We start from the raw sequence: 27,692 nt of genomic DNA on the forward strand, positions 1-27,692 counted from the left end.
TTATACCCGTAATCCCTTTTAAAAATATATGACTGACATATTTTTCATGATACAATGATGTAATTTTATAAATCATTTTATAATTTTTTTAGGGGTATAAACTTGCTATAAGATTTTTATGGTGAATTAACATTTTTGTAACTTTTAAAATTTTTACGAATTTATAAATATTTAACGGACTATTATCTTATTGACAGGGCGAGGAAGGGTTAGAGATGGTAGAGGTCAAGATGACAATGAATTGAACCAGTTCGCTCATAGTTCGAGCTCGGATTGGACCCGACTCAGTTTAGATCTATTATAAAGCATTTTGAATCGAATTCAAACAACAGTTTGCTCGTTTAAGTAATCGAGTCGAACTTGATTGAGATAAATTTCGGTTCTCGAGCTTGTAACCTGACTCACTTAACACTAAAACCCCATTTCCTTCGATTCCGAGAGCCTTCATTTCAAAACTCTAGACTCTAGGTGGATAAACTAGTGATGCAGTCTGCCTCTCCTTCAATTCTCTCAAATCCTCTATTCTTTCTCTAGTTTGAGCGATTGATTTGTGAAAATTGAATTTAGACTCCTGCTAGGTTGCCCTATTTTAAGACTACGATGCCAATTTTTTTCCTCGTTGAACCTCGTCCTACCATATTCCTCAGCCTCTTCATCTGTCAACTGGCTGTAGCCGACTTTTGGTATTGCCAGTGGAAGAAATTTGACATAAAAGATAAGCATGTCCATTTTTTCTTATGATTTTGAAGGAAATTCCTCCTCAAGGGTTAATTTTTTTCTTTTCTATTTATGAATCTATGATTTTGAGGTTGTAGAGAGTAATTTTTTGGTTTTGCCTGCAACCAAATCTCAATACTCTAAAGAACAAGAAAATATGAAATTGCAAAATATCAACTAGGGGCTAGAGCACACATGCACGAAAAGACTAGGGCGCGCATGTGCACGAGGCGCCCAAGCCTGCATGTGGAAGTGGTCTCACGCGTGACCTCGCAATGTAAGCAAGCAGACACGTACATGCATGTGTGCCTACATGTCACATGTGTAACAGTTGGGTGAGGTCACGAGGGTCCGAGAGAGGAGAAAAATTAACCGTAGAGGGAAGCGAAGGGGAAAAATTCCTGGCTGGGGAGGGAAAGCGGAAATTCGAAGGGGTAGTAGTACGAAATTACGGAAGCCCGTAGAGGGCATTATCGTCATATGGTCTCTCAAGCTAGCCGTTAACATCTCTTAGCGAGCCGTTGGAGCTCCGACAGACTCCGTGCTCTAGGTCTTGAAATCTCGTTTCATCCAGAAGCCCCAAATTCCAAAACACAGAGAAAAGCAGAAACACTATTCCAGAGTCGAGGAAAGAGGTTTCGTTCCCACTATACGCGCGAATCTAAAATTTCAAAGCAGTTTCAACTTTCAAGGGTGAACTCTCTCAAGTTAGTGCTGCAAGAAGAAAAGAGACGCCTTTTCAGATTTGGTTTAATTAATAGGGTATGACTTGTCTCTCAGAGATCTCTATCCTTCTGGATTTCTTTCTTATAATCTCCTTGTTCTGAAGCTTCTGTGATTTCTACGATTCTCCGTGCGATTTAGGGGTTGCTTAGAAAAATAGCCAATATTCTTGGATATAGTTGCACTCCGAAACTTTGGAAGTACAACGAAATGTTGCTGAATGTATATAAAATGTATGTTGGTAATTATTTGCTAGACGTAGAAAATTAGGAATTTGGGACACAATATTAAAGATTACACTCATGATGTGATAATGATCGCGTGAAATGCAGGACCGTGAATCTTGAACATTGTTGTCATGTAAACTTTTTGAACTTTTTACCCCAAAAAAATCGTTTCTGTAAGTTCTGGATCATACAGTAAACTGTATATTTCGTTTCTTTTGCCGTGAAACTTCCATATGCCTACCGGATTACTTAAAATCCACTTAAAGTGTGAAAAACTATGTTATAGGGTGCGTGAAATTTATATTGGAAAATGTGGCACCCCTTAATTGGAGCAAATATATGCTGGTGATTGTTTGTAAAATTTGAGTTAGTGCAGTCTTGAAATTGGACCTGGAAATGGTTTCAATTTTTTCGGTTACACCAATCTCTGTCTGTTCTTCCAGTCATAGAATGTCTTTTAACAAGCTCCAGTTCTACTCGCGGAAAGCTGTCTGTCCTTGCACTATTTTTCTATGATGTCAGTTATTTGTTTATCTCATTGACTTCAAACATGTACTAAAAGTTTACATGTTGTTGTACGAGAAGTTAAGGTGCCTTTCTTTGAGCAAACAAGTCATTCTCTTGCAAAACAATTGTTACACTTTCGTCTTTCATTTGGAAATTTTTGGTGGGTGTCGTTTCAGGTTAGTTATCTGAAAGCTAGAGAAGTTGCTGTATAATTGTCCTAATCTAGTTTAGGTTTGAAAACACAGGAAGGGGGCATCATATCTTCCGTTAGGCATTTTAGAAAGAACTGACTTTACTTCAGGAGAAAAAATCGAAAGTGTGGTTAATGTGTTTACTGTGATACAAACTCCAACGCATGTGAAGCATGCTGGTCTAGTTGGTTGAGGTAATTATTTTCATCAAATTCACTGTTCAAACAAAATAGAGAGTTCATCATGGCCTGCAAATGACAGAGAAGAAAACTCTACATGTTTTCTGTTGATATGATAACTTGTGAGTGGCTAGTTGGGCACTTTTTCCTGGTTGTTAACATGTGCTAGTCATGTGGTTCTGATGCTTTGGGAGGATGAACTAGTTGTGGATGATGATGTCAAATAGTTTGTAGTCTTTCTACAGAATGATTTTCTTGTTCTTCTGGTCTGTGATTGCCTTCAAACTGCACAATTGAAGGTCTGGGTGACATTTAACCTGCACAAGAAGAACAAAATGTAGGAACTTAGGGTATAAAATGATTGATTGTGTTACTGATAACAATTGCACCTATCTTAAAATTGATGGATCTTCTCTCATCTACATTTGGTTGTGTCAGGTTTCAAGGTTTAAGGGGGTTGATTGAATCGCTAAAATGGCCTCCCAAACACCTGTTGCCATTCAAAATGAAAACCTACACATACAAGCAGGTAATGTTCAAGCTTTAGTTTTGGGGGATCTGGTTTAATGAGAAAAACAATTTTATCCTCATCAACATCTTTGCACTCCTGCAACTGTTTTTTTCACATGCAGGAAAAGGTGCTCTAGGAGCAAAAGCGAATGTGCCAAAGTCAGAGCAGAAGCGTCGTAAGGAGCGGAAAGCACTAGCAGATATCTCAAAGGTCAGAGAGCCTGCACTTTCCAGTACACAAAAGGTCCCTTTGTTAAAAACTAAATCTGCTAAAAGAAGCACCGGGAATGCGAAGAGCACCTCCAAAACCTTTGGTTTGTCTGAAGATGAGACAAAGAGATGCAACAACTGGGCCATGGAAGGAATAGAGCATATATACTTCTCAGGGAATGACTTACACAGCCTTCAGAGAGATATTGCCAATAAACGTATGTTTTTTTCAATTAACCATAAATAGTAATGGGTTTGCTTAAGTCACTAATACAGCTGACCTGATTAGAGTCTAAAATTTCTGACTAAAAGTCACAGTGCTGATAAATGTTTATTTTGCAATTGTTCTCCCCACTTTTTCATTCAGGTGTGGAGAAGAAAGTTGAGTCTGTAATGTCAGCCCTGGATGGATGGACGAAGATGACCTATGGCCATGGAAAGCCTTTAAAGGTTTGTAGGAGCAGTCACTCTGTTTCTTGTCTTTATTTTTATTTTGGGTTCTACAATTTTTTGATTAATAATTAGTACCTCCACCATGAGTTAAGAGATTCAAAAATTTCAGGATCCTTAAAATTTGATGTTTTTGCATTCCTCAAGCAAAACCTTCCATTTTTAATCATTCCACATTGCGATGCAAATAAAAAAACACATTAAAGGAACTTTAGTTATGCCTGAAAGCTTGGCTGAGATCTGAATTTGTTGAAATCGATTTTTGATAATACAAATAAATAGAAGTGTATGATGGAGATTGTAAAGAAAGCCTGCAGAACTAAAGTAGGAGAGAGGGAAGGGACAATTTATCAATTAGGTTGTTAGTTTACTTTCTGGATTAACGGTACTAGAATCTAGAGCCCTATGATAGGAATTTTTATGAAAAGAAAGAGTTCATACATATCTCATTGACGAAATTCTTTCAGGTAAGTGAAGAAAATGAAGATTTTAGCTGGGATCTAGATTCAGAAGTGTTGCTTCCAAATCCAAAATTACACTCAATCTCAGGTCTCTCTCTCTCTCTCTCTCTCTCTCTCTCTCTCTCTCTCTCTCTCTCTCTCTCTTTTCTTTATAAAAGCTTGAGTTTACCTTTTTGAGTTGTAGAAGAGTTTGCTAGCGATCCTTTCTGTTATGGTATTAGAGCCATGATGGCTTAAGGCTTAGTAAGATCTATAAGCAAGCTAGAAGGATATGTCTAATAATAAAATGCTTTCTTTTATTTCTCTTTTCTTTATCATATGAAACGTCACCTAAGTCGTGTTGGGGTTCATGCTGTGTTGCTGGGGTAGGCGTGAAAGGTTAAGTATTCCCCTATAAATCGGTGACAGATGTGTATGATAAAGTTAAGTAGATAAATATAAGAAAGACCTGTAACATAACCAATTTTAATTGATAACCTTGTTAGACTGCTTATAGAGCATTCATATTAGCAAATATGAGTTTGTTAAGAAACAACAGTTCTTTGAAAAATTCTCAATTAGTTAAATTTAATTTACAACAAAAATTAAATGATTGAACAATTCCGTCCATTTAAACCCACTTCAATTTATAAGAAATGTATTGTTACCCTTACATCTGCCATGAGAATTAAAACCATGGAAAAATTATTAGTATTGATACTCAAGATTCAACTTAAAAATTATTAGAGTTAGAAGATTTGCGAAAGTATCTGAATTATGATAAATACAATACATGCATATAGGATGCATTCAAATTGCTTTCAAACCTTGAATTTTTTTACGCATGAATAAGGAATTTAGATTAGAAACCTTCACTTATGACCTTGTTTATTTCAATGTTCATCCTAATTTAACTCTTATCTTTCACATATAGAAATCTAAGGGAAGCTTTACAACTTAGACTTCTGACCCAAAGGATATAACTTTTTACCTGGATTAGAAATCTAATTTAGCTCTCTCTCTCTCTCTCTCTCTCTCTCTCTCTACAAAAAGAAACATAAACATAAATTAGAGAAAAATGTTTCTCGATCTCAATCGAGATGTCACTCAATCCAAGAAATATCCTATAGACAAGAAGCAAATTGTCTGTTGTAAATGTGACAAATTTGGCCACTACCCTAATAGATGTAACTGAATGATAAATGATTAAAAATTCAATTAACCGAAATTTTGTTAAATTCTAGTTCTGACTCGGGACGAGAAGAAGAATGATAAATTGTAATTGTTCCAAATCTAACCAATTAAAAACAATGGTTCTAATGAATCGACTAGGAAATAATGTTCTTACAAAAGAACAAAAGGATCACCTTGAAGAAATAGATGATCCCCGAATCAAACAACAATTAATTGAAAATTACCTGAATAAACTTCGTAGCAAAATTAAAAGAGAAAAAGGTTGATATCCCAACCTTACTCTTAAAAGAAATTATGGATTGAGTTGAAAAACGAAACCATAATCCTCCAAAATTTATAACTTCTACTGATCTTTAAAAACAAAAGTTAAAAATCTTAAAGATTTAATTAAAATCATGATCAATATAAGTGATGATTCCAACAATAACAATAGATGATTTTTTCTCTAATCTATCACTCTGGTCCTTAATAAAAAATGACACATTAAAATCCATGGGAATGTTTTCAAAGAGTCTCATCTTGAAGTTCAAAAGATCAAATATGATCCTAAAGACTTGAAGTAGTGCTCAATTATTAAGTGTACGTGTTGTAATGTATGTGATGGATTTCAAAAATTATTAAATCCATCAACTTTCTTTTGGTTGCTTAAAACCCATAAGGTTCCTTTGTCTATAAATACTGAACCTCTCAGTTTGTAAGGCATCACTTTGAGGTTATTTGAAGTTGTTTCCAAGGTTGCTCATGTATGATTGTAACTTTTCTTTTTAATTATATATGTGCATCCTTTGAGTTGTTGAATTGAATTGGCATAGTAGTAGAAGGAACGATCCTTAATTTTTGCTATCAGAGCCATGACAGTTCAAAGCTAAGCATTGAATGCATCTATAAACATACTAGCAGGAGGAACGGTGTAATTATAAAATATGTTAAATCTAGGAAAGAAAAGGTTTTCTTTTGATTCTCTTCTCTTTATCATTGGGAGTGTTACTAAATCGCGTTGGGGTTAAGCGGTGTGAAAGACTGAGTATTATCTATAAATTCATTGACTGACGTGTATGATGAAGTTAAAACGATAGGAATAAGAAAGATCTTGTTTTCTATGGCTTCATTATTGATTTGAGGACATCGTAATTCCTCTTTTTTTTTTTTCTTTCTGATTTAGACTTCTTACTTGGAATTACAACTTCTCAGGCAACTCAGAAGCAGATGACCCTTTTCTTGATGAATTTGAAGAGCTGATGCCGTTCGGAGACTACTCGTTTGAGTTTAAGTTGAAAGAAGACTATGACATGCCATTGATGTAACCATGTGAGATGGGAGTCTGTAGTCACTAGTTCGTGTTTGTCCTTAGTCATGTAGATTTCTTAGATAACATGTGATTTCATTTTACAAAGTGTAACTTCATATATTTTTTCATGAGAAAAATTATATCAAATTGAAAGCCAAGATTAGCCAGGTGCACATTAATTAAGCAAGTGTTGTCTTAGTTAACTTATTCTGATATATCAATGTAAAAGGCAAGGTTGATTGATGAATAGGCAGCCATTCACATGTGGCATTAGATTTAGTTAAATTACTAAGACATGTAAAATTTTGAAGGAGAATGATGGAAGAGGTCAGTAGTATCTAAGAAGATTCATGCTGATTTTCCCTCTCTACATAGATTGATCGCTTCCTCAAATTCGATTAGACTTGGACTCTCAGAGTTGCAACTTAGGAGAGAAGTTAATTAAAGTTTGAGTTTGGCTTGATTTGAATACTTTGAATTCGAGTTCGAGTGTGATAATCTTGGTACCATTGAACGACAAGGTATCATAGAGGAGTCCAAAACTGTGTAATAGAGCATACTAACGTATTAACCTAAAAGAAAGAACAAACACCTCCATGAATAGTATTTATTCTATTGGCAAACAACAAGATTAAATGTTAAGGGACCCAAAAGGGTTGAATGATCAATCGTCTTTAAGGTTTGAAGTAAATAAGAGTAACTATCAACCAACTAAAGAGAAAATTAATAAGAGCAATTAGAGTAAAGGTATAAAAAAATCTATACTAACAAGTCGGCTCACAAGCTAAGAAACCAAGTTTGGAAAATTTTAAACCTGACTTATTATACTTAATAGCCTTATTTCAAGTTTGAACTCAAGCCAAACTCAAGTAAAAACTGAACTTAGTTGAGATTTTTTTGAGTCGAGTTCAAACAGTTTACAAACTGGTTTGGCTTGGTGCCACCCCTAGGCGTAAGCGGCTATGCAAGAAAGCTGCCAATCTCTCCCTCCTCCGTGGCATTAAACTTTCCTTTGTTCTCTCTAGCTGGTGGACTTTCAGTCTTTTCTAGTGGAGGCTCTCAGGACTTGCTCCACAGTTACCTTTCTTGCTAAGCAATGCGAAGGAACCTAATAATCGCTCGTCCCATATTGCCAGCCTTGAGAAGAAGTTGCTTCGATGCAGTTTTCTCTTCATCAAGGTTGGCCTACTGTTGATGATTCTCAAAGGGTAAACTATACAAACCCATGACAATATGGAAGTTTGCACTATCTCAGGATCAAAGACGGGTTGTTCTTGATCATGATCAAATGATAGAAGAAACCAACTTTGCTAATGGATTTTGGTCTCCTCAACTTGAACATGGAGCTTGTGATCTTCTTGATACTTCCATGATCATATTTGACGAGTCAAACCTCGGAGGAGGGATGCAGGTATTCACACATGGAATGCTTATGATCCAGAATTCTTTGTTGTTTAATAAGCAGAAAGCACAGGGTTTAGTCAATAAGCATGACAGTTTGAGACCTGAGAGTCGAGGGACCATGGCAGCGCTCTCTAAATTTGTGATTCTATCAAGGGACGAATTAGTAACTTTACAGGTTTCATTCACGAAGATGCAGATCAGAATTTAGATATACGAAGGAAATTAGTTTTATCAGATAATTCCAAGTTACAGAACGATCGTGCGTTGCATAATAATAAAACTTAGCACAGAAAAATAAATTTGAGCAAATGCAGGTTTGCAGCAGATATGATCCTAGAGAGGAAAAGGTTCATGAATTGGCTGACCAAAAACAGAATAAAGACTGTACTGATAAGCTGAAGGGCCACAACTCCGGCTGAATCTGACCGAACGGCCGCCGCCTCATTTCTTGGCGAAAAGTCCACCGAAGCCGCCGTTCTTCTTCTTCGGCAGAGCAACCGAGTTTTTCCCGGTGCCGTCGTTCTTTTCCTCCACTTTCTTCAAGATCGGATCGGTTTCGTAGAACTGGTCTTGTTTCTGTAAGCCTCCGAGAATGAAATCGAGGAGGCTTTTCTCTTCGCCGCTGCTGCTGGCGCCTTTGGCAGCCGTCACGGCATAAACTCTTACCGGAACCACCGGAGCCAAAGCGAAGGTAAAGGAAGCCATGTCTCCCGTTTCTTCTCGACTTTCTGCTGCTATTTCCCGCTCCCTCTCTCTCTCTCTCTCTCTCGGCTTTCTGGTTGGAGATACTGGAAGGCGGATGAGGTTCGTGTAATATATTTCTCGGTATCTGAGGTGAAAGGAGAACCGTGAGATGGAGAAGGTGTTAGGGATCTGACGGTTGATCAAGGCAAGAGGGGAGGGCTGATTCCAGCGGAACGTTTCCAGCACGAGGTCGCCACAAGCGGCTTATCGCCTCTTTCTTTCTTTTTCTCTATTTACTTGGCTTAAGAAAAAACACCAAAAACGAAACAAATGGGGAAAAAACAGCCAAGGGGGTTTCAGTGGTGGATGAGGCCTCATCCCTCCTAAGCTTTCCTAGTCTCGTCACTCGACTCTACCGAGTTAACGCAAACTGGCCTGGGCTTCGTGATCACTCACCCGTGTCAGGACTGCTGCTGAAAAACGGAAAAAACTTTCCTCGCTTTCTCCTCGGCCGCAGTTAATGCATCTGCCTCCGCCTCCGCCTCGGACCTCATTTCAGTTTACTTTTTACCATAAACGTGAATCATTTGTTCAGATGCTAGAAAAAACAAAAAATCAAAAGAAGAAGGATTTTTTTGTTTCGCAATTTGAAGCATTGCATGAAGATTGAAGAGAGAAGTGATATGGAAACTAATCGTGTTGCTGCTACCAGTATCTAATATGCTTGAATGATGGATCGAAGAGATCAGTGGAGTTCTTGCATTTTGGAGATCATCGAAGGATGAAAGCATCCATTTTGTACTTCTCTCTAACGTTATCTACTCTTTCCATTCAGTTTCTTTTCTATACTTTTGACAGGAAATCTGATCTGTTATTCATAAAGAGCTCAAACGGAGATCCAGGAGCGGACAGTCGTTCCCGACGAACCCATGCGAGAAGACGGTTTCCCTCCTCTCTTTCCTCGTCGACCACATCTTCTCCGCTTCTTCGCAGGAATGCAACGGAAACAGCTGCAGTGTCTCCAATGTCCTCTCTCTTTCAGCAAACTGATCTCCCTCGGGATAATCTGAAAAATTGCAAAGAAGCTAATTAACAACTGCAGTGATGCGGATGAAAGAGCGGAATATGGCAGAAGAAATTAAATAAATGGACAAGGCTTGTCTCTTTCAATGTACGTTTTGGAGCTAAATCTAGTTCACGGACGGAGATCCTCCTCCGCTTTTGCCTCTCCCTGGCTTTATGGTTCTGGAACCAGTAAAAGACGTTTTTGCTCTCGATCTTGCCGTAAAAGCTGAGCTGAGCTGAGATCTTCTGGATCTGATCGGTGCTTGGAGTTCTGAGTCCAGATCTGAACAGATCGGTCAGAACTTTAACTTGTTCCGCCGTCGGGTTCCACCGACCGCATTTCGCACCTCCTTTGATACAAAAACCTGACATTCCCTCGTCCATATCCAATCTTCCGCTTCTTCTTCTCTGATCGGCGTCTCTTTCTGATGCTCTGAACTGAAAGGTTCGGAGCCTCTGCAAGCTAGCTATATAATAAGGCGGAGAAGCCTTTACTCTCCAGGGGTTCCGATTTGTTTATTGAATGCGCGATTACAACAGAATCCTGGTCTTTGTTTATCTCGGAGACGATCGTGGTTTTTTGTGCTGTGAGAGAGAAGGCCATGCAGAAAAGCTGCCACTGTTCAACGTTTCGGTCGGCGAGCAGACACTTCTAAGTCTTTTAGTGTCGCTTTTCTTTCTTTAACAAGATCGAAGTGAATATTTTTCGACCGCCGGAACGTAGGAGTCTGGACCTGAAATTATGATTCCAATCAATGCAGGAATGCAGGACTATGAACTCCACTACTCCACAGCTTCCTCCCGACTGAGATGGTCACCTCCATTAATCCTTTCCACCATGGATGCCGGATACCCCTCTGTTGCAGCATTTTAATGGCAGACATCTCTTACACCAGAGAAGAGATTTGACAACTTGACATTTATTAAATGTGCAAGCAATAGGTCCTCTTGAACGAGACGATGCCATTCTTTTCAGTTAGCAGAATCCATGTTCTTTATTTTGAATCAGTTCAGACTTCAGAGGTCAGAGAAATTCAAAGCGCCGGGACCACCTCTCTGCATCGTTGTCACCGATTTCAATTCCAGAAATGACACTAGAAACTGCTTACAGAGATCTGAACCTAGCCTTCCAACTCGAGGACTTTTAACCAGGTTCCTCAATGTGGTATGGACATCTTCAACTGTTACCGAGCTTTAGAAAGTGATTCTTTGTCTTAGAATAGCAAAGCCAGTACGACAACAGAAAGAAAAAAGTGCAGCAAACAGAGATTAGCAGAATTGAAGAATCGAAAGGTCAGTGCTTAAGCCTCTCTTTTTAAATTAAACCTCAGTTTTTTAATTGAAACATCCTTTTTTTTTTTTTTCTTTTTTCTGAAGCTTAAGAGAAACTGAGACGCCTTTCTGCCGTATTTTAAGAAGTGCACCAGGCATGTCGGTCTCTTTTATTAATAAATTTAAGCGCGGAAAATCCGTCCTGCGTGCTTATACAATTCCCAAGGCATATTCTTCTTGTTTGTCAAATTGAACGCCTGATTCAAATTATAAAACACCACAAAACTTGTAGAATCTGTACATGTCGAGACTTGATAGAGAACCCAATATGGGGTCCCCGGACCTGATCTTTGACTTCCATGGAGAGAGACAGGGGCGAGGGAGAAGTACTATCGACATCCGAAGTGGGGATTAGGAAATTAAAATTAGGCGGAGAGAGAGAGCATTAGGGACAGAGAACAAGACACACACCTCGTTGAGAAGAGAGAGTTGGGCGAATCATTCTCACAAACTGGGACTAAAGAAATGTGTCGGAGACGAAATGAGAATCGGGTAAAGCGTTTTGTGTCGGAGACGAGTGTCGTTTGCGTCGTCGTCGTCTGGCAGTGGGATCCTGGGAAAGGACTGGCGCCACTGTCTCGGATTGCGAGACCGGTGAGACGGGAGAGAGCATGGGAAAGAAATAAAATGTAGGGTGGAGAGGGTTGGGGCGTTGGGTGAGTGGAATAGAATCAATAGATTAATAGCACGCGTGAATTCAAGGCGTCTCCCAGCTTTCTTCTGTCTTTCTCCCTTGTCATCATCCTAATCGGACATGGATGAGCTTCGAAATGGCTGCAGGCTTGAAGGGTTTGAAATCTTGGGCCTTTTTCTTTTATCTGTGAATCAGGAGTGACAGGGTGGAGTGAGTTATGACGGATATCTGGAAGAGTCTTTTCTCGAGCAACAACCCCCATGGTGGAGCCGAATCATTATCTTCTTTCGAAGTCCGCAGAGATGGTCAATGACTCAGTTGCAGTGACGACGAGCATAGTTCACATAAAGAGTTGTCCTCAATCTTATCTTGTCTCGAAGATCATCCAACGTGACTTGCATGACAAACAACCACATCCAACCAGAGCGAAATATGGAAAGGAAGGAAAAGCCTGGTTCTTCCCGGTTACCCCATACAAAGAATCTCAACCTTAAAACGCTAAAGCCTCCCTATAGTCAGGACTCAGCGCTAGATAAATTACAAATTTGTGAATTAAAATCGTGTATCCTTTCGTTCCCTTTTGTTCCCCTTGTGTTCCTTGATGATTCACGGGGCGATTCAGCATGCATGATGTACTGTAAGCGATAAGTGTTGGATCATAACCTGGATCCAGCAAAAGGAAGGTTCGGATTTTTAGTATGCTGGCAAGGGAGGTCGGTAAGAACCATGTGTTGGTAAGGAAGTCGGCAAGCTCCATGCGCTAGTAAGGAAGACGGTAAAACCAGTGAACGTGTTCGGCAACGATGAAAGGTGTATGCGGGTGCTGATTAAATCCAAATGTCTATAAATAGGACCTTAAACTATGTAATCTATAATCCAAAAATAAAATGAAAGTTCAGAGAGTTTTGTTGTCCCAAGAGAGTTTAAATTTTCGGTAAGAGATGAGCGTCGATTATTTCCAACAGTGGTATCAAAGTAGGTGAAGGCTTAAGTCGACTGTTCGACACCCGGGGAAGGCCCTGAGGGGGCCGTTCCAAGTCCGTCCCCCGCTACCGTTGTCATTGCCACAGTAGTTCCGAATTTTTTTTTTCCGCTGCTTTAACCACTGACCGAGGACTCCAAGAAGCAGGAAGAGGAGAAGAGAAGGCCAAGCGAGGAGAAAATGGAAGGATTTTCCGGCAGAAGAAAATCCAGAAATAGAGATGACTTCTTTTTTTCCGGTCGAAGCAGGAAGACGAAGGCAGGTGAGTTTTTAAATTTTTTTAAGGTCCGAGTCGACTCATCCCGAGTTCCGCACGTTCGGCGGCTCGTCCCACACGCTCGACTCGGTTCGGCTAAACTCGTTCATCCAGAGCGCCAAAGTTGCGCATGGACAGATTCGTCCGACCCGGCTTGACTCGGTCGATTTAACTCGCTGAGTTGACTCAATAAATTTTTGGAGGCTCGTAGAAACTCATCTGACGTCCGATCGGGGTGATTTTGGAGGGGTTATTCGTATTTTCGAGGGTTTCGATTTGATAAGTGCCGAACTCGTCCGCTCTGCTGAATCTGTCACTGATCGAGGAGAACCAGCCATCAATTAGGGCGTGCGGCGCAATGCCGCCACTGGTGGAAGCTATCCTGGACGGGTTGTCGAAGGGGAAAGAGTTCTCTGTCTCGACAGCTGCTCTCAAACAAGAGAAACATGATTCGACTAGAACGCTTACGGAGATCCGGAGATGCAGGACGATCACCGGGTCTGTTCTCTCAACAGGAAGATTGAGGACCTGCAGGGGCCGATCCATGAGCTGGAGAAGAGGATGGTGATGAGCAAGATGGGTATGGCCAAAGAGTGCTCACAAGCAGTAGTGACTGCTAGTGTGTTAGAGAGATCTAATGAGAACCATTATGCTGAAAAGGAAGACAAGAAGGACGAGGAGGAAAACCCGGAAGAGGTCCGGAAGGAGAAAAAGAGTAAGGCTCCTAATGAGAAGATATCGGGAGGCCTCGGTACGAAGGAAGAGTCTGGCAAACACCTAGATAGTACCTTCCTGGATAGTATCAAGCATGCTTCCAAGAAAGGTGAAGATGTTGTCGAGGAGTTCAAAGATGGAAGCTGAATGAGGCGACATCGAAGGCGAAGGAGAGAAGGAGGATGTCCAGATAGTGGGTCCGGATCCGAAGGGTCGATTTGTTGGTTCCGTGTGGTCCCCAACAAGAGTAGACGCTAGTATACATGCGCTTTACCCTGAGTTGGTGGCTAGCTGGAGTTTTAGTGTATTTAGTTCTGACATGTGTCAAGACCATATGTGCCTTTTCGAAGTGTTTTCTTTGCCTGGAGTAGCAACTGACTACGAGAATTGGAGTATCAAGACGAAGGTTCGTTTTGGAGCATACAATGTTTGAAACATCGTTAAAAGAAGGCTTTAGCAAGATTAGCAAACTAGAAAGAAAGAATGAGAATATGCTCTTACACAAATGCAGAAGATAGTTTTGAAGGATTAAAAAAAGAGATAAAAGAAACTCTCTACCTCATCTATGAAGGCTTAGATGATGGTGTAAGTGTTACCTCCGCCAGAGAGGCGTAGAAGAAGTTGTAAACCTTTTATGAAGGAGTCGAGAAGAAGGTCCCTCTACTAGAGGTGAGTTCGAATCCTTATGAATGCATCCGAGACTAGTTCGGAGTAGCAGCTGTCTTTAAAGAAATGATGAAAAGTTAAGAATCTGTGAGAAGATACTCCACATATCGTCGTGATGAAGAAAGAAACCAAAGACTTGGACATAAATGATGATCAAACAACTCCAAGGAACATTGCAAGTTTATTACAAAAGAAATCAAAGACTTCAGCAGATTAAGGAATCTATTTGGAGTTATAGGATCAAGTTTAAGGGGGAGTGTTGGATCATAACCTTGATCCAGCAAAAGGAAAGTTCGGATTTTCAATGTGCTGGCAAGAGAGGTCGGCAAGAACCATGCGTTGGCAAGGAAGTCGGCAAAGGAGGTCGGCAAGCTCCATGCACTGGCAAGGAAGACGGTAGAACCAGTGAACGTGTTCGGTAGCTATGAAAGGTGTATGCGGTGCCGATTAAATCCAAATGTTTATAAATAGGACCTTAAACTATGTAATCTATAATCCAGAAATAAAATGAAAGTTTAGAGAGCTTTGTTGTCACGAGAAAGTTTAAATTTTCGATAAGAGATGAGCGTCGATTATTTCCAACAATAATAACATAAGTACCTTAGCGTGATTGCGTGATCAAAGAAGATAGGAGGGGATTTCACACCAATAAGCATGACCAAGATTTTATAATGTTTCAATAAAAAATAATTTTTTTCAATAAATATTTCCCTTTTGATCAAACTTTTTATAATCCCTTCTTTTCCCACACACACAAGGGATTGGACACCAAGAGAGGGGCAGGTAGGAGGGCCAGACCTGTCCTCCTCACACTGATTGAAAGGGAGGAGAGAGCCTCTACCCTTCATTTTCTTCACCATAGCCGATTTGGGATCCTCCTCGGGTCCGAGTACTTCATCTGTCATCTCCACGATTGTCAAGGTCGTCGTAGAGATAATCCGCGAGGCCAACTGGCGGTTGCCTGAATTTCAGCTCTACTTGAATGATCTTCCTATGAATGATTTCAATTCTGTTTTTAAGAATTTGGCTCCGTTTCATGAGGTGAGGAAAAGGAGGACAGGGGAAGAGGGTTTCTCATGTTTTGTAGCAGGTCTTCCTGGGTCTTTTTATGGGAGGCTTTTTCCTTGGGAGAAATTACATTTCGTTCGAGCTTCTTACTGTGTCCATTGGCTCTCTCGGGTAAGTAGCTTTTCTTACGGTAGGATTGATCTGTTCTTTATGGAACTAGTATGTTGTTTGAAGGAAAAGAAAGAACCAATTTTCAATGTTTCGTACACAGTACGAAAATCTGGTTGTTCTTTATCTATCAGATATATTGCTAGAAATTACTTAAGGCAAAATTGACATAAAAAGCAAATAGTAATACAAGTCCATTCGTGATGTTTCATTTTCTCTTTCTGGAGCCGGTTCGTCTTGGCTGGTTACTGTTTCTCAGACGTAGTTAATTCAAATGATGAGATTTTCTTTTCCTCAGTATCATTAACGATGCCTGATTCGCTGCTCTGAAACTCACTCAAGGTCCCCTCTGAACTGAGAACAGAGGAAGGCTTGCCGCTGAACAAGTGAAAGAAAGACGAGCCCTCCTGGGGTTTGGGAGGCATATCTGAAGCAATTCCAAAGGGATTTCTCATTGTCTGAAGCACAGATCGGAGGAGATTATTCCTGACGGCGGAATGGTAGTAATATTTCAGGGGAGGCCAACAACAGACCCAACAGGTAGGGAGGCTAGGGAAATGATGGCAGAGGTTCTCTCTCAGACTGTTCAAGAGGTAACACAGAGGGAAGAAGCTGCTCTCTTCTAGATTCCCATGTTTCAATTGATGGAGAAAGCAGCAGAACAATCTACTTAGAATTTCTCTGTTTGTGCAGGGGATTGTCGGGAAGGAGAAGCTGGACTCTTTCAATATGCCCTACTAAACCCCATCCTCGGAGGAAATCATAGATGAAATAAACAAGGAAGGGTCCTTTGCGGTTGAACGTGTGGAGATCTTTTCCCTGGATGACAGGTTCGAGGAGGAGGAGGATGATAATGTCGGAATTGGTAAAAAGATTGCCAACAACGTGAGATCATTTTCTGAGCCCCTCATTGCCAGCCATTTGATGTGCTATTGGGCTTTGCATTTTTGTTGTTATTCTTTCCATTGTTTAAATAAAGCCAAATTCAAATCACAATAAATCTACTAAACTGATTAACATAATGTCAAAGATGTATGGAAGGGAAGTCGACCAAAACATAAATAGATATAAATCAATACTTCATTTTGTGCGGGGGTGTTGTATCGAAATACGGCTATAAGGAGGGGTGACACCAAGCTAAACCGGTTCGCAAACAGTTCAAGCTCAGTTAAGTTTTTACTTGAGTTAGCTTTGAGTTCAAACTTAAAATAGGCTCGTTAAGTATAACAAACTAATCTTGAGATTTTTTAATTTTGGCTTGTTAGCTCGTGAGTCGATTCGTTAACATAGATTTTTTTATGAAAATATCATTTACTCTAATTGCTTTCATCAATTCTCTCTTTAGTTGATTGATAGTTTCTCTTATTTACCTTAAACTTCAAAGAAAATCAATAATTCAGCCCTTTTAGGTCCCTCAACATCTAATGTTATTGTTTATTAATGGCATAAACACTATTGATTGAGGTATTTGTTATTTTTTTAGGTCTATTTAACCGGTTATTATAATGTTCTATTGTAAAGTCTTGGACTTCTCCACAACAATGGTAATAAGTTCATCTTAATATTCTCTTTAATTATTTTTATGATTTAAATGTAGGTTAAACCTCGATCCCGGCTCAAGCTCGACCTCAAACTCAGTTATAGATTTTGGGTTCGAACTCGAATTCAAAGTATTCAGATTATGCCAAGCTTACTGCCACCCTAGGTGACTATTGGACATTAATTTTTGCTTGACTTCACCACGCGGATATAAAATCAGCAGAACCGAATTGGCAGTTCCAAATTCGGTTTCGTGATCGATTCTGAACTAATAGATTGACTCAGCTGCTTGTCTTCTTTAATCAACTCAAGACAAACATGAACAACTTTCTATACAAAAATCTCCAGGATCATTTCTTCTCATAACATCAAACAATTCATTGTAACAAGCAGCACGTAGTCAATAATGTCTTCATCACCAGCACGTCCACGAGCAACCGAGCAACAACTCCACTCCGCAGAGGCCTTCCCATTACACTGTTAGGTTTGAAAGCTCTTTCTTTCTACCAGAAGAAAGAAAAAGGCTTGAAGGGTTTCACAGGTGACATGGGATGATGGGATACTGAACGCCACGTCGTTGTCTCCGCATCGAGTGTTCTCACCAGATTTATCTCCGATCTTCCCCTGAAACTGCTGAGAGGAAGACGGATGCTTCTTTCTTCTTTGTTTGGTTTAACCTCCGCTCGCTGTCCTAACTCCGTACCAGGGGTCATTGCTCTCCCATTTACGGAAGCTACCGTGAACAGCGGTCGTGGATGAGCACAGCGGCCGTCAGCCCCTGCTAAGCCAAGGAAAAGCTGCATTTGACGATTATAATATTAAGTTGTTTCAAGCTAATCTCACAGTTTCAAGCTTTTAAAAAGATGAGTTTTCATTTTTAATTTGACTTGCTCTCAATTCCCCCGTACTTACTGCTCCAACTTTTTTATGCAGTCCCTTTCTGTCGGATTGACAAATACAATAATCTTATGAGAACTAGAAAGAAACATCATGATCCGGTCTGAAATTACAAAGATGTATATATATTTTTATTTTCTCAATCAATGTTTGCATATATATATTCACTGTTACACCAAGAGTACTCTGTAAACTCAATTTGTAGATGAAAAAAAGGAAAAACCAGACTCAGAATTAACTGATGCCCTCTGTATGGGCCGAAATTTTGAAAGCAGAAACGAAAATTGAAAAAACAGAGAAACGACGAATGAAGACGACACTGTTCCCCTGTAATCTACGTCGACCGAGCGAGTCCCTAATGAAACCACAGACGATTAAGTTTATCAAAGGACTGAGATACCATCAAGGTCTCTTGGAAGCACGTGGACGCGGAGGCCGTTCTTCATGAAGAGTGTCAGAGACATCTTCTGCTCCACCTTGTGGCCGGGGACCGGCTCCAATCGGTGCCGGAGCAGAATAGACGACGCCACCGACTTCATCTGTAAGTAGGCTAAGTCCTTTCCCAGGCAGATTCTGGGCCCTGCATTGAAGGCCATGAATTTGTAACCATCCTTTTGAAGCTCCAAGCGAGTCCCGTCTTGTGATAGCCATCGCTCTGGCCGGAACTCTTGGCAATCATCTCCCCATATTGCCTTCATTCTACCAACCGAGTATATGGAGTATGTTACCGATGAACCTGCCGGGACGACTGTTCCGTCTGGTAACACATCGTCAGATACGACGTACTTGGAGTCCTCAGGCACCGAAGGGTATAGTCGCAGAGTTTCCGTCAATGCAGCTTTCATGTAGACAAGACGATCGAGTTCTTCGTAGCTTAACGGCTCGGCCACCCATTTCTCCCGGTCTTCGCCGCGGGTTTCCTTCAGAACCTTCAAAATTTCGTCGATTAACTTGTTTTCTACTCGACGGTTCTGCGTGAGCAGCCAGAAGAACCAGCTGAGCGCGACGGAGGATGTGTCTCGTCCGGCGAGCACGAAGTTGAGCGCGATGCGCCGGAGAACGGGGCTAGGGAAGAATTTCCCGTTGGCGTCACGTTTTTTCAGGAATCGCGACAGGAGGTCGTCTGACGGGGTGAGCTTTCTTGCTGCAATGGCTTCAGTCATGTAATCATCGACGACCCTGATGCTCTTCTTCAATTTCCATTCGGCTCCCAGACCCAAAAGCTTCTTCAATTTCCACATGATCTCGGGGTAGAGGAATCGTTGGAGAGTTGACTCGGTTGCAGAATCGAAAGCGGTGGCGAACCGGTTCTCCGGCAGCTGGAGAGAAAGTGTTTCGGGGTCTTTACCGAAAGTAAGACCGCAGATATTGTCAAAGGTAAGCCGCAGGAGAAGGTCCTGCAAATCGACGGAGATTCTATCTTGCTGGACTCTGGCCAAAATGCTCCATAACCGAAGCTTAACGGATCGGTGAACCCACCTGGTCATGGCCTGGCGGAGAGTTCTGGTGGTGAACTCCAGAGCCGCTGTCTTCCGTTGAATGAGCCACGTCTCGCCGTCGCTGTTGAAGATGCCCTGACCCAGAAGATCGTGGAAGGCGGCTTGCCATGCCGGTCCCTTGGGGTAGTTTTCGAAGCGGGATCGAAGAACATGCTCCAGGTTCTTGGGATTACATGTAACAGTGAAGAAGCCCTGCTTCCTTGCGACGAAGGGGACAGCGAGAGTGCAGGTCTGATACGTGAGCGAGCTGGTCCTCAGGTTCGCCGCTATCCAGTCGTGCATATGGGCCCTATTTGTGATCAGACCCGGAAGGCTGCCGACGACCGGCCATACTCTCGGACCGGTAAGCGTCCTCGCTAAGAGCCAGAACCAAACGAGATAAGCTCCGGTGACTCCGACTGCAACGAGGACGAAGGTTAAGGCTTCCATTACTGGTAAAGAAAAGAGGGAAGACCCTTGATTAGTGAGTGTAGTGGATTCTACTAAGTTTGAGTGGAGAGCGACACGTGAAGCAGACAATTTATATTAGATAGCAGCGCTTCCATTACGAAGGGCGTAGGAATGGTGGTTGAGAAACTAGGGTTTGGGAGTTGATTCACGAAAGTAAAAGAGACAACCGAAAGTGTCTAGTGTTCCTTTTTCCTGTTTTTCTTTCTTGAAGACATGAAAGAAGAGAGATTTGGAGGTTCTTAGTGTACACGAAAGGGAGTAGGAATCTGGGTTAGATTTCTTTTCTTGACAGTATGTAGAACGGGGGAGGCATTAACAGCCCACAGATCGGGCACAACAGAGCTTGGATGATCCCCCTATTACCCCAAAAGTAAACGTAAATCTCCATTCTGGACCTTCAAAAACAAGAACGGAAGCAGCTTGTAGGCATCTCGGAAGAGCTTTCAGTGGTAAATCAACGTGAAACAACTGAAAATTCTGACTCGATGGGGAGGAACAAGAATATGATTAGTTCCACCAAAAGTGCATTTTCTTTTTTTAGTATTTGATAATATTTTCAAGATTTATTAGTCAGTTTAGTTCTACAATAGCATAAATAAATTTGAGACAATACTGAAACCTGACGCTAGAGGCAGCTTGAAGAAACCATATTTGAACTTGTGGAAGATGTCAACGACATGATTCAGTTCAAAATGGACGAGAAAAATTGAGATCTCTGAGTGGAGGGAGAGAAACCGAAACTGTAAAACCAAGAACAAAGCAGTGAAAGTTGGTCGGAAATTGTTTACCCACATTGACGATACGGCAAGGAAGGATTGCTTGCACAGAGCTGCTGCAAATAGAAAAATGATGACGAAGATTACTAAGAATGAAAAATTGAGAAGAAACTCGAATGACATTGACAGATTGACGGAAGAGATTTTAGTTTTCATTGTAGGAGAAAAAAAGGATTAGCGTAGTTTGATTATCATATGATTTCCCATTAACAAATTTGGAGTTGGCACGGGGAGAATATGGAGATCAGTGTCTTGCAAGTAAACTCCTCAAGCCTCATTTGATAAACATCGTCGGCTGACGATAGTCTTCGCGCTGAAGATTAAGAAATTGAGGTAGCAGTGAACGAAACGACTGGACATGACGGAAATTTGGTTATGGATATCGACCAACGAGCTTATTTATATGGGTACGTGGATATATTCATGCAGAGATTTCCTAACGCCACACTCATACTGATGAGACAACTGTGATACTGTATGAGATAGAATCTGAAATGGGACTCGCATGAAGGGAGTCTCCATTTTATACCAAGATTCAGTACAATTAGGGGTGGCACTTGGCCATACCAGTTCATAAAAAGTTTGAACTCCGCTCCAAAAAAATTCAGTTTACTTTAGGTTTTACTTGGGTTCGGTTTGAGTTCAAACTTGAAATAAGGCTCATTAAGTATAACAAATCAAACTTTAAGATTTTTCAAATTCGATTTAACAGCTTTTGAGCAGACTCGTTAATTTTTTTTTTTAACAAAAATACTCTTTAGTCTAATTGCTCTCATCAATTCTCTCTTTAGTTGGTTGATAGTTGTTCTTATTTATCTCAAACCTCAAAGACAATCAATCGGTCAACCCTTTTGGGTCTCTCAACATCTAATGTTGTTATTTGCCACACTCAGACTGATAAGACAACTGTGATACTGTATGAGATAGAATCTGACACGTCCTTTCTAGTGGGACTCGCATGAAGGGAGTCACCATTTTATACCAAGATTCCGTACAATTAGGGGGTGGCACCTGGCCAAACCCGTTCATAAAAAGTTTGAACTCGGCTCGAAAAAAGTTTGGCTTTTACTTGAGTTTAGTTTGAGTTTAAACTTGAAATAAGGCTCGTTAAATATAACAAGTCAAACTTTGAGATTTTTCAAATTCGATTTGATAGCTCGTGAGCAGACTCGTTAGCATTTTTTTTTTAACAAAAATACTCTTTACTCTAATTTCTCTTATCAATTCTCTCTTTATTTGGTTGATAATTGTTCTTATTTATCTCAAACCTCAAAGACTATCAATCGTTCAACCCTTTTGCCAATGGAAGAAACATTATTGATGGAGGTGTTTGCTTTTTTTTTAGGTATATTAAGTTCGTTATTATACATTAGTATGCTCCATTGTAAAGTCTTGGACTCCTCTGTGATACTTTGTAGTTCAATGGTCCCACCGTCACCATAATATTCTTTCAATTTATTTTTATAATTTATTTTTAAACTTTTAAATATTGATTGGAGCTTAAACCTGGTTTGAACTCAGGCTCAAACTCAATTAAAATTTTTAAGTTCGAGGTCTAGTTCCAAGTATTCAGATCAAGTCAAACTCGAACATATGTAGGTTCAAGTTTGGCTCGATTTGATGCTACCCATAGGTTCTTGGGTCGGGTCGGTGGGTTCGACTTGAAGTTAAAAATCCGAGCCGCGAAAGAAATATCGCCCGTCAAAATGTACGCACCCAAAATATCCCGTTTACCGTTGAGGCGAGTTTCTATTGATCTTCACAGTATAATCTGCCAATTGGACACGTGTCAAATCGGCAGCCAGTCCTGGCGATCGCTCTCGTCTTCACAGTCGAGCTTCAAATCTCCCGGAAAAATCACGCGAAACGATTCGCCCCCGAGCCATGAAAGTGGGAGCTATTCTCCTCCCTCTCGCTCCCGGCCCTTCTTTTCTACGAAAGTCGGGAAGTTCAGGACTTCACATTTCTAGGAAGAGCAATAGGCGAAGTTTTTCAGTCTGTTCGAGTTACAGAAGGGAGTTTCGCTTTGTCTCCAGAATCCATGTTCAATGTTACCATCTCCGTCGCCGGGTTTCCGGGAAAGTTTGGGCTGATGTGAAGTCGAAGCCGTACGAGATCATCGACCCGCCGTCTGACTCGGTGAAGGTCACGGACACTCTCACCGAGTCAGTCCTGACAGAGGAGTCACCAGGTATTCTTCCTTGGTGGGAACAGTTTCCCAAGCGATGGGTGATTGTGATTCTCTGTTTCTCGGCGTTTCTGCTCTGCAATATGGACAGAGTAAGTTTTATGGATCAATTCTGCTTCGATTACACATCGGTGTGAACTGTTGGCGCTTTTACTTGTGATTATATTTGTAATCTATTTCGCAGTTCCAGTTTGAATTCTATACTGTTACTTCAATTGGTCTCTTGATTTCATGTTTTATTTATTTTAGCTGAAAATTTTAGTTGCAAGTTTAAATTGTTGTTGTGAGGTTTGGAAATTTTGAATAGTCGTTTACACAGCTTAACTATGAGCTGATCTACTTGTCAATGAGCAACTAAAACAGTATGAAATTAGTTATTTTTATAGACGATAGTAGGAAATTCTGTTTTCTACAAACAACCCAAGGATGTGGAGTGTAATTTGTTGGCATCCATGTTGCTTACAGTTTATGTATACTAATTTCTTCTGTTTCAATTTTGACATCTCAGTTTTAAATTCTGATATCTGTGTTTTAGTTCCTAAGGCCATAATCCTCAAATTGGTTTCTTTTTGTTTGGCAGGTAAACATGAGCATTGCTATCCTTCCCATGTCAGCGGAGTATAATTGGAATCCTGCTACCGTTGGCCTGATCCAGTCTTCTTTCTTTTGGGGTTACCTTCTGACTCAGGTTTTTGGCCATTAATTACTGTAGCCTTTTCAGCTCATCTTTTATCTAATGGTCATTCGATTATCATAATCTTTCTCATGGAGACAGCAAAAGCTGTTCATCAGTAATTTGTCTTTATAGTTTTCTTTGTTCTCTTGCTTAGTCCTTTTCAGGTTCTTGTATCTGTTTAAGTCTGATCGTACTCTTTTGTAAATTAAAACAAATGAATTTAAAAATAGTAACACTGTTTTTAGTTTACAACGTATCAAGTTCATTTCTAATCTTAGGTGGCATTGCTTCTGATTGGAAATTTAAAATGGTAGATTGCTGGAGGAATATGGGCGGACACAGTTGGTGGCAAGCTGGTACTTGGATTTGGAGTTGTTTGGTGGTCAATTGCTACAGTTTTCACACCTATAGCTGCTAAACTTGGTTTGCCTTTCCTACTTGTCTCTCGTGTCTTCATGGGAATCGGAGAGGTAGGTGTCTTTCTTCTTTTACCTTCTGGCTTCATAAAAATAGTACATGTAAATCTCCCATCAGAGTAAAGGAAGATTCAGATAAACCGAACCAATCGAGGAATTTGGACAACTCTCAACATTAGATAAAGAAATCAATTTTTATTGTTGTTATTACTTGATAAAGGATCATTTGGTTTTGATGCTTCAAATTTGAGTTCTCTAACATCAGATAGGCCTATTCTCTGTCAAATGCGACATTCCTTCTCATATGCAAAATTTAAATGAGAAAAAGGACTCACCACCATGAGAGTCACATTCTCTGTCCGTTCTCTTTTGACATGTATTGTCAGAATATTGTATAAGAAAATTTCTGGTTACTGTTGTTGCAGAATTTTTATAAACGATCCTTTATTAATAATGTTGGAATGGTAAACATTTGCTTTCTTCTCTTTGTCTAGGATTTGAACTTGAGCTCTAGAGCTTGGCTTTGTTTACTGCAGTGAATCTATTGGTTTCATTTCATTTTCATTTTCCAGATGAGTAATGAGAACTTCTGTTGGTCTGAGCTCTGAATTGTCTTGGCAGGGTGTTGCCATGCCTGCCATGAATAATATTCTGTCAAAATGGGTTCCAGTAGCTGAGAGAAGCAGATCCCTAGCTCTAGTTTACAGTGGGATGTACCTTGGTTCTGTAACAGGGCTGGCATTTTCACCATTTCTGATTCACAAATTTGGCTGGCCATCAGTCTTTTACTCTTTTGGCTCTCTTGGAACTGTGTGGTTTGCAGCATGGCTAAGTAAGGTACCTTTTTACTGTTAATTTTCTAATTTTGCCTATATCTCCCCTGTTTTAATGTTGCTTCTTCTTATTCTTCTTACCTACCACTAATTCTTCTCCCTGAAAATTATACTGTAGGCACATAGTTCGCCTCTGGAAGATCCAGAACTTCGGCCAGAAGAAAGAGAACTGATTGCCTCTTCTAATGTTTCTAAGGAGCCTGTCAAAGCTATTCCATGGAGATTAATTCTGTCCAAGCCCCCAGTCTGGGCTCTAATAATTTCTCACTTTTGCCACAATTGGGGCACTTTCATTCTTCTCACATGGATGCCTACGTACTACAACCAGGTAGTTCTCTGCAGGATGTTAGGCTCATGCACGTATTCGTGAACTTAGTGAATCCAGAATATGTGTCCGTTTGGTCAACAGTATTCTGTTTTGACAATTTTAGTAGTTTTTTCCTTTTCCTTTTTTTTTTTTGGACTAGGTTTTGAAGTTCAACCTTACAGAATCTGGGCTTTTTTGTGTGCTTCCATGGTTGACAATGGCATTGTCTGCAAATCTTGGCGGTTGGATAGCAGATACACTTGTGAGCAAAGGGCTATCTGTTACAACAGTTCGCAAGGTACTTGTCATTTTGTTTCTTTTTCCTTAGCCAAAGAAAGCAGATATTTTATTTCCAAAGTTCGGTAGTATGTCTCTACACATCAGGGCAGTCTCTGCCTCATGGATTCTCTGCTTCTATACATAATCTTCTCCAATATTTATGCAAGAAAAGAGAAAATAAAGAGGTGACTGGTTCGTTTTACATATTCCATTGACTTCAATTTACCAAATTCATCGTGCAGATCATGCAGTCAATTGGGTTTCTTGGTCCAGCTTTCTTTCTGACTCAGTTGAGCCATATAAATTCTCCTGCAATGGCAGTACTATGCATGGCATGCAGTCAGGTCTATCACAACAAACCAGATATACATCTTAATATATACTGCAAGTGATCATTATGACAATAGCTGATAATGAGATAGATTAAAACATTCAGTTCCAGAATTGTGTGCAGTAGGCTATGTAAAGGGGTTGTTTTCTTTGCTAAACCATTACATTTCACTGGTTCATAAATATTTCTCTGAGATTCACTTGAGTAATCTGAAAATCCGAACCAGCTGAAGGGGTGTGACTTTCCTTAAAACCCATTTAATGAAACAGTTCATTGATGAATATGAACATGAGCTGTCAAATAACAACTTGAATATTCAACAGGGAACTGATGCTTTCTCACAGTCTGGTCTATATTCCAACCATCAAGATATTGGTCCTCGATATGCTGTAAGTAACTGTCTATACATTGCATTTCTCCTGTACTATATTGCAAATACTGTTGGACTGGAAATATTTTATTCTGGAAGCCCCAATTTAAATCTCCCATCCACAATCTCAACAACAAAGTTGCTTGAAAAAGACACTAATGGCTTCTTTAATTGGGCAGGGAGTACTGCTGGGTTTGTCAAACACGGCTGGTGTTCTAGCAGGTGTCTTTGGGACAGCAGCAACGGGCTATATCTTACAGCATGGTATTTTCTTACTTCTAGAATTTGACATTTCCCCCTCCAGGAACATGATAAAAGAAAAACATAAATCAACCAGGAAAGAGCTCTAACTGTACCAGAAAAGAATAGATACAGAAATGTGGATGAGTTCATACTTCCATGTTACAATTACTCAATTAAATGATAATAAACAAGATGACATAACTCCACTGCACAGAGGTAGTATCTTCACAAAGAGAAGCTCATCCTAATGTTCAAACATCAAATATCCTAGCTGCAACTTTGGTGTTTCAGTAACTTCAGATGGACTGAAAACTTGTACAGGTTCTTGGGATGATGTCTTCAAGGTATCAGTTGGTCTCTATCTGGTTGGTACTGTGGTGTGGAATCTCTTCTCAACTGGTGAGAAAATCCTAGACTAATAGTTGAAGAAGCTGATCAATTTCTGTAGACAGAGGTTCCCTCAACCCAGACTTTTTTTCCGAGAGTGGAAATCGAAAGAGAGCAAACAAAGAAGAAACTGACAGAGTCTGCGATGAAAAAAATTAGTAAGAGAAAGCAAAACCCTCCATCAGCACGCCACAGAAATAGTTGTCTTCAATTTATTCAACATTGTTTGAAGCTACAGAAAGATTTCGAGAGGCTTGATTGGCGGATTCGGCCTTGGCACAATATCATGATTCATCAGCGAGCTCTGGGAGCTGAAACCAAGAGGACCACGCACCATTAAGGCATTCTGCTGTATATACTGTTCCAAATTATATTTATTTTTCTCTACATACATGTCAACCATTCCATTGCCGTGGCATTCTTCCCATAACCAAATAACCAGACATCATCTTCTTCATCAAGCTTTCTACATTTCCTGCCCAAAGATAATTAGAAGAATATACAGTTAACTAAATTATTCACGGCAAAATCCAGTTGATTCTATGATGCTGAGAAGCTTCACGAGTGGGTTGTAACATTGATTGCTGGACCTGGAAACCCATTTTCATAATTGAGTCCTCTTTCTTTTTGCTAATGGAGGACCCATTTCTGAATCCTGAAGATGACAAAGACACGATAGAAAATCCAAACGAAACAAATAATGAAAGAAAAATTAGTGCTTAAGGAAGTGTTAAGCTACTATTTATGTTCACTGAAGGCTGAGATTTATTGTTTTTGTAATAATCACTTGTAGCTGATTATCTTGAATTTCCTGTATCAAGTAGGTCAGCCATGTCACTCGGTCTAATTGATTAGTTTGATGCACCTTAATCACTTTGAACAAATCTTAGATACAGAAATGGTGGTTGGAGGGTTGCAGCTGTGATTGTAGTCATTAAACTAACAGTTATTT

General features: G+C 40.2%; 5 protein-coding genes and 1 pseudogene across 6 annotated transcripts; 3 read left to right on the plus strand and 3 right to left on the minus strand.

The window, feature by feature from the left end:
• The first annotated feature begins 1,268 nt into the window (after nt 1–1,268).
• LOC137942664 (uncharacterized) lies at nt 1,269–6,819 on the plus strand. 2 transcript variants are annotated; one of them, XM_068788393.1, is made up of 6 exons: nt 1,269–1,479; nt 2,983–3,073; nt 3,177–3,482; nt 3,632–3,714; nt 4,182–4,263; nt 6,540–6,819. In XM_068788393.1, the coding sequence occupies exons 2-6, from the start codon at nt 3,019–3,021 to the stop codon at nt 6,650–6,652; spliced, it is 639 nt and encodes a 212-aa protein (XP_068644494.1). In that variant the 5' UTR covers nt 1,269–1,479; nt 2,983–3,018; the 3' UTR covers nt 6,653–6,819. The 2 variants fall into 2 exon arrangements, with proteins under 2 accessions (XP_068644494.1, XP_068644495.1); XM_068788394.1 differs by lacking the exon at nt 1,269–1,479 and adding an exon at nt 2,473–2,559.
• Nucleotides 6,820–8,481: 1,662 nt separating this feature from the next.
• LOC137943134 (uncharacterized) lies at nt 8,482–8,745 on the minus strand. Its single transcript, XM_068788828.1, has one exon. It carries the CDS (start codon nt 8,743–8,745, stop codon nt 8,482–8,484), a length of 264 nt encoding a protein of 87 aa, XP_068644929.1.
• Nucleotides 8,746–9,347: 602 nt separating this feature from the next.
• On the minus strand, nt 9,348–10,647 carry LOC137942531 (WUSCHEL-related homeobox 5-like). Its single transcript, XM_068788222.1, has 2 exons — nt 9,900–10,647; nt 9,348–9,790 (listed from the first exon to the last, which is right to left on the minus strand). Exons 1-2 carry the CDS (start codon nt 10,171–10,173, stop codon nt 9,600–9,602), a joined length of 465 nt encoding a protein of 154 aa, XP_068644323.1. The 5' UTR covers nt 10,174–10,647; the 3' UTR covers nt 9,348–9,599.
• Nucleotides 10,648–14,026: 3,379 nt separating this feature from the next.
• Nucleotides 14,027–16,548, plus strand: LOC137943135 (7-methylxanthine methyltransferase 1-like; annotated as a pseudogene).
• Nucleotides 16,549–17,228: 680 nt separating this feature from the next.
• Nucleotides 17,229–19,913, minus strand: LOC137943136 (cytochrome P450 86A1-like). Its single transcript, XM_068788829.1, has 2 exons — nt 18,378–19,913; nt 17,229–17,258 (listed from the first exon to the last, which is right to left on the minus strand). The coding sequence occupies exons 1-2, from the start codon at nt 19,911–19,913 to the stop codon at nt 17,229–17,231; spliced, it is 1,566 nt and encodes a 521-aa protein (XP_068644930.1).
• Nucleotides 19,914–22,549: 2,636 nt separating this feature from the next.
• On the plus strand, nt 22,550–27,197 carry LOC137942532 (sodium-dependent phosphate transport protein 1, chloroplastic-like). Its single transcript, XM_068788223.1, has 10 exons — nt 22,550–22,990; nt 23,479–23,586; nt 23,889–24,044; nt 24,612–24,827; nt 24,942–25,151; nt 25,291–25,428; nt 25,652–25,753; nt 26,064–26,129; nt 26,290–26,374; nt 26,675–27,197. Exons 1-10 carry the CDS (start codon nt 22,595–22,597, stop codon nt 26,770–26,772), a joined length of 1,575 nt encoding a protein of 524 aa, XP_068644324.1. The 5' UTR covers nt 22,550–22,594; the 3' UTR covers nt 26,773–27,197.
• Nucleotides 27,198–27,692: the final 495 nt, after the last annotated feature.

The sequence above is a fragment of the Aristolochia californica genome, unplaced genomic scaffold, assembly GCF_029961685.1.
Source record: "Aristolochia californica isolate CCGP_79_NKW_82.1479 unplaced genomic scaffold, dmAriCali1.0.hap1 SCAF_10, whole genome shotgun sequence".
In the NCBI taxonomy this organism is placed as follows: Eukaryota; Viridiplantae; Streptophyta; class Magnoliopsida; order Piperales; family Aristolochiaceae; genus Aristolochia; species Aristolochia californica.